The 6,451-nt window shown below is 27.6% G+C and overlaps 1 protein-coding gene and 1 long non-coding RNA gene across 4 annotated transcripts; one reads left to right on the top strand and one right to left on the bottom strand.

The window, feature by feature from the left end:
• Window positions 1-747: 747 nt before the first annotated feature.
• Window positions 748-2,033, top strand: LOC111032786. The gene has a single exon (XM_022313242.1). It carries the CDS (start codon window positions 756-758, stop codon window positions 2,013-2,015), a length of 1,260 nt encoding a protein of 419 aa, XP_022168934.1. The 5' UTR covers window positions 748-755; the 3' UTR covers window positions 2,016-2,033.
• Window positions 2,034-3,160: 1,127 nt separating this feature from the next.
• On the bottom strand, window positions 3,161-6,440 carry LOC111032764. 3 transcript variants are annotated; one of them, XR_002604340.1, is made up of 7 exons: window positions 6,019-6,423; window positions 5,287-5,503; window positions 5,100-5,219; window positions 4,310-4,408; window positions 3,994-4,145; window positions 3,840-3,927; window positions 3,161-3,764 (listed from the first exon to the last, which is right to left on the bottom strand). It is a non-coding gene; the product is annotated as an uncharacterized LOC111032764 (long non-coding RNA). The 3 variants fall into 3 exon arrangements; XR_002604341.1 differs by lacking the exon at window positions 5,100-5,219 and having other exon boundaries at window positions 6,332-6,440; XR_002604339.1 differs by lacking the exon at window positions 5,100-5,219 and having other exon boundaries at window positions 6,019-6,417.
• Window positions 6,441-6,451: the final 11 nt, after the last annotated feature.

The following is a 6,451-nucleotide window of genomic DNA, read 5'->3' as shown; positions in this document are numbered from 1 at the left end:
GCAACTTCAGTATCGTACGCAAAAATACGATAATTTTCAAATTCTTAAAATAAAAATAATAATTCCCAGACTTTATTCTTTCATAATTGTCTATGGTTACAAGTATTTAGGTTACACTTTAACACTATATAGTATATTGATAAAATAACGATAACATAGACCATAAACGGTATAAACACTATCGTTATTCGCTATTGGTACTTTATATAAATAAATATATATAAAAGTATTAAATACCTACATAGTTGGACTAGTTGGTTTATAATTTATATCATTAAAACGCGTGTCTACTGTCTGTTTTACTGTGTTGCACTGTGGACTTGTGTGTGTTTAGCGTACTCGTACAGTAACTGACGTTATTAAATTTTGTTAATTATTTTATTGAGTTTTGATTTTGAACATGGATAGATTTCTTATGGTCATCGAAAGTTCAGATGAAGACCAAACTTTGGAAATTCAGCAAGTATGAAAACTATTTTCAACAATTTTAGAATATTTATTTTTTAAATTAAAACTTTTAAATTTTTTAGATTTTAAATAATTCAACTCCAATTTCTGACGAGGAAGAAGAAAATGCTAGATGTACTACTCCGAAGTATAAAAGATCGATTCGTGGTGAACTGAAAAGAGCAGAAAAAGGAAAGCATCGAAAACAAAAATTTAAAAAGAGTTGGGTAACTAAACCAGAATTCAAAAATTGGTTAAGACCTGATAGTGATGAGTATAAAGCTTGTTGTTCAAAATGCAATGTTATTATGACATCCGAACTAACAGTTATAAAAAATCATAGCCAGGGAAAAAAACATAAACAAAATATTAGAGATACTAAAAATACTATTAAAGAATCATTTTTATCAAATGAATCTACATTATTAGATGATAATGTAAAATCGGCTGAAATTAAATTGTGCGCATTTTTAGTAGAGCATAATATTGCTTTTAATGCCACGGAACATCTCGACAGTCTACTTAAAAGTATTTTTCCCGATTCACAAATATGTCAAAACATTAAACTTAAGCGAACTAAAGCTACTGCTGTTGTTACTAATGTTATTTCACCATTTACCAAAAATAGTTTAGTAGATACTTTAAAAAATACAAAATTCTCTGTGATGATAGATGAGTCTACTGATATTTCCTGTTCGTCTACCATGTGTATAATTGTGAGGTTTTACTGTCCTAGTCAAAATGAAATTGTTAGTCGTTTTTGGGACTTAGTTCAATTACACGACAAAACCAACTCTGAAGATAAAGGAGCAACTGCACAAAATTTATTTGATACATGTATTAAAACATTTACTCAACATACCATACCACTTAGAAATATAATCGGATTTGGTTCGGACAGTTGCAATACTATGTTTGGAGCTCATAACTCCGTATCACAAAAAATTAAATTAAATTTTCCTGGTGTATATTTAATGAAATGTATATGTCATAGTTTACATCTTGCATGTAGTGAAGCCTGCAAAAAGTTACCTACAAGATGTGAAGACTTGGTTCGTCAAATTTATAACTTTTTCAGTCATAGCTCAAAACGGCAAAGCCAATTGTATCAATTTCAGTCATTTCTTGACTTACAAGACCATAAAATATTGCATCCTTCAGCTACAAGATGGTTATCATTAACATCTGTAGTTAATAGAATCATAGAACAATGGGATGCTCTTAGATTATTCTTTAATGACAAATGGTTGAGTGAAAAATTAGCATCAACTAGAATTATTTGTGAGCAACTAAATGACCCATTTACAAAAGCTTTTTATCTATTTATGGAATGGGTTTTGCCTAAATTCACATTACTAAATAAATATTTTCAATCTGAAAAAGTCATATTGGATAAATTACATGAAAGAATAATGGCTGCTTATAAAGATTTGCTACTATGTTTCATGCAAAGCTCTTACATTATGCACACACCTCCAGAAGAAATAAATATAACTGATAGAAAATATTATCTTCAATCTAAGGATATATATTTAGGTAAGAAATATAAAATTACACATTATACTTAAACTTATTGATCATTTTTATTTTATAAAGGTGTTAAAGTGATTAATTTCATCAGTAAACCGGAGATCACCAAAAGGCCAGATCTGTTATCCGACTTTTATGAGCGATGTTCAAATTTCCTTGTAGAAGGTTGTATTCAAATAAAAAAAAGGTATGATTTTTCTGATAAAATACTACCTCACCTTTACATCTTCAGTCCTACAAATGCATTGGCATATTATGCTACTCATGAAAAAGTACCATCACTTTTAAAACTAATTTCTAACTTGCCAAGGATTATTGATCCAAATTTAGAAGACCAAATTCAAGTTTTAGATGACCAATGGCGACTATTAGTAACTTATGATTTTCCTAAATATATCACCGAAGTTGAAGAAACAGACCATTTTTGGTCTTCATTATTATTATTTAAAGATGACAGCGATACTACTATATTTAGTGACTTGGCTCAATTTGCACTTTCTGTTCTCTCTTTACCTCACTCAAACGCTGATTGTGAGCGCATATTTAGCAAAATAAATAGAACTAAGACTAAAGGTAGAAATAAGCTCATTCAAAAAACTGTTTATAGTATACTTATGGCAAGTGAAGGTATCCAGTATGGACAGTACGGTACAAAAATCAATAAAAATACCCGTGTTACATTTAAACCACCAAAACAAATGTTAAAATTAATGAATACAAATAATTTATATACCAAACAAAATTTGAATGAAGATTTCATTGATCCGAGTGCTTTGTTTCATTCATAAATAATAATATGTGTTAATTTTTATTTTATACACTAACATAATTTAATTCATGTGTACCTTTGTTAATTTTAAAATTATATTTTTTCCTAAAAAGTTAATTCTGTTGTTGTATTATCATTAATTAATATTTTAATGAACAGTTGTTTGTTATTGAAAATATTATATTATTTAATATCATGTTATTTTTTATTTTATATGCCAACATAATTTAGTTCAAGTGTACCTTTGTTAATTTTAAAATTATATTTTTTCCTAAAAAGTTAATTCTTTTGTTGTATTATTATTAATTAATATTTTAATGAACAGTTATTTGTTAATAAAAATATGTTATTTTGGTCATTTGTGTTTTTCTGTAGGTATAAAAATTAAATTAAGAATAATAACTTAAAATAATTAAATTTAAGATTTCAAGGTGAAAGAATTTAATTGTTGTTAAAAATTCAGAGTAATAATAACAAAATGCCTAAAGTAGAGTAGTAATACCGACTTACCTACCTATTTTAAAATGTGTGTTGTGTGAATTTCTTATTTTCATGGTACAAACAAAAATTTTTATGTACGATAATTTGTTAAAAAATATGATAATTTTGAAGACAGTATGCGATAATATTATTATCAAAACCTGGCAACACTGTTACCCACCCTCTCAAACTACCTTACATTTTTTAATTTTTTCAATTTAACTTTAATTTAAGATAAACTCTAACTTACTCTTAATTAATTTTTATTTTTTACTTACATAACTTATATTAATAAAATTATTGTAACTTATTTTTTGACAGCCCCGTGGTTGAGATCAGCAGTATCTACTGCACTTGTCTTTGCCAATTGTTTTTCAAACTTCTGTATTTGAGCAGAGAGCATCGATTTTTTTGCAATTAAAGATTCTGTAGAAATATTGGGCAAATAAAGAATTCGGAGTTTGAGCGCCTGAAGAAACCGTTTCAGTTCTCACTTCAAAAACAGACTCTGATACATTACATAGCTAAAGAAATGGTACTAAAAGAAATTTTAACAATGAGTCATAATAATAACATGATACTTTAATATTAATAATTTAATCATTGTACTTACCAGGTGTTGAACATTGAGAATTGGACATATGTGCAGAAATAGTCATTTAATGTCATCAAATGTTCAAGATTTGATCCAAATATCACATCTGCAATATTAGTAAGATATTAATATTATTAAAATGGTACTTAAAATTAAGTTAAATATTTCTTACCTAGCAGAATCATTTGGAAAACTAAAAAATGTTGGTTTATCAATATTTATAGAAGCTTCATTTAACGCCTCCTGCATATATGTATGTATCCGTGTGGCTTATGTATTAAATTTTTTAGAATGTTTTGTTATAATACAGACTGTGATCCATAACTAAAGTTATATATAGACAAAAATCACAAAAATTATATGAATCTCCCGAGCCAAATTTAATGAACATTGCAGTATAAATACACAAGACTCATGAGAGATAAGGCTACATTTTTTATTCAACCACAGAACAAATTAATTTGATTTAATAAAATGATTTTGCTTACACAATTTGGACAATTGGCCGAGTCGATAAAAATTAACACATGCAGCATGGTACGAAAATCGTGACAGCCATCTTGCAGAGTAGCAATAGTGTTACCAGTCTATAAAATCAAAACTATTGTTTTCAATAATCATACGTTATATAATTATTAGTATTTAATTAATATTTAAATATATATTTAAATGTTAAAAGTAAAATACTTCAACAGTATTTTAGTGTATGTATTTTCTACAATTATGTTATTTAAAATTGTATACCTCTTATGGGGAGAGGGGGATTGATATGGTGTACTATATCGAGAAAAAAATTACTTCACAGTAATAATTCTCAGGCTTTTTAAGCCTATACCATAAGTTTAGGAAACAATTGGTATTTCTTTAAGTAATATTACATTTGAACTGTTTATTTGCTCAGGATTTAAATAATCTATTATACTATCTAGGTCTAAAATACAATCGTGTTTGGTGAATATTGGAAATAATTAAAATTTAATTTTGAATCATCCTTGTAAAAATAAGTTAAAAATTTACTGTTGGGGTTGGTTCATCACCAACTTTAAGAGAGTTTTAAAAACATATTGCAAGTGGAGAACAATGTAAGTAAGGGATCATAAAGATAGATAATTTTTGTTTGTTCACATAAAATATGGCCTACACGGGCTGACATGAACTTTTGACTAAAACTCAAATGTGTGTCAATAAAATGTTTTAAAATACAGTAACAATTAAACAAGTAACAATTATTGAATTATACATAGACACATTATAGTAGTAATTTAATTAAATGTTTACTGGATAAACCCGTGATATACAGCACTTATACACATAGGTGTGCTCAGACTTATTTAACTGATATAACTACTATTTTTGAACAACCACCCCTTCAACTGCTTCACTTGAAAAGTATACACACTAGAATATTAAAAAATAAAACATATTCTCAAACAGAAAATTAAAATTGAATATATAGATTAAATACTTAATGCATTTCCTGAGTTCTGGGATGTGATAACGTTGTTGTGATAATGCTTCCAAATCCAGCATTTCGGTGGTAAAAACTTTAGGTGAGCCTTTTTTGGCCCATGTTTTGGTGTCCACCTTAAAAAATAAGACTTCAGGTGGCTGCTCTCCACGCCAATACCCGTCTTTGCTGATACATAGTTATTTCCATTTATAACATTTGGCATGCATAGTACCTACAGAAAAATAATTAAGTAGTAACAAGTTTCAAGTGCTAAATAATAATAATAGTTAATAAAGGTATTTCAATTACTAATAATTATATAAGTAAATATGTGCTAAAGGGCGAGTTTTAAACAATTTTAAATTATTGTTACATATTATTTATTTATTAAAAGATTTATTTTCTAGAATTGTATAAAATGTAAAAAGCGGTTAACTAAGTATAAATTAAACACATTATTCACTTTTGTCATTAACCATGATACCGACATTTAAATTTTTGATGGATCATTATGAAGTCCTCTAAAAAGTTTAAGGGGATGGAGGCCAGTGTGAAATGCACACTTAGTAGTTGTGCACTGACCAAAAGTAAAAAGACAAGAACGTCCACAAAAGGCTAGGTATAAATAGTTTCATCTGTTAAGATATTATAAAGTACCAAACAAATTATATTATAGTAATTGTATACAGAATTAAATTCAGATCACCAAAATATTATTGTTCTAATATTACATATTTTAATATTTACCTAGATAATAGATATTATAACCATTGTAACTTGCAATAATATACCATAATAGTATGGTCTTTCTGCAATATACGGATGTTTCTTAAATTTCGTAAAATATTTAGGAAGGTAATTACCAAAATATTATGAGTAGAGACAAATATTAAAACGTAAAGACCAAACTGATTTAAAATAACAGAACGAACAGTTTCTTCATAGATAAGTATACTTGTTTTTTTTTTGTTATCGTTTATTATTTCTTTTTAGGCATCGCAGCTCACAACGGATAAGTGCTTAATATCTATTTAGGTTAGATAATATTGTTGGGCATTACTTTTTTTAGTTTTTTACCCGACGACGACTTTGGTTAGCAAAAAGTTGCCGTCACACTTAACTATGGATACAGTCCTGTTGTAGTTGCACCGGCTATTATCAATAAAGCATTTATCTATGC

Source organism: Myzus persicae, unplaced genomic scaffold (genome assembly GCF_001856785.1).
Source record: "Myzus persicae strain clone G006 unplaced genomic scaffold, MPER_G0061.0, whole genome shotgun sequence".
Lineage (NCBI taxonomy): Eukaryota > Metazoa > Arthropoda > Insecta > Hemiptera > Aphididae > Myzus > Myzus persicae.
This window is presented reverse-complemented; position numbering and strand designations above follow the sequence as displayed.

Excerpts from the sequence above, each read along its gene's own strand:
- LOC111032786 (XM_022313242.1), top strand. The coding sequence starts at position 756 with ATGACATCCGAACTAACAGTTATAAAAAATCATAGCCAGGGAAAAAAA.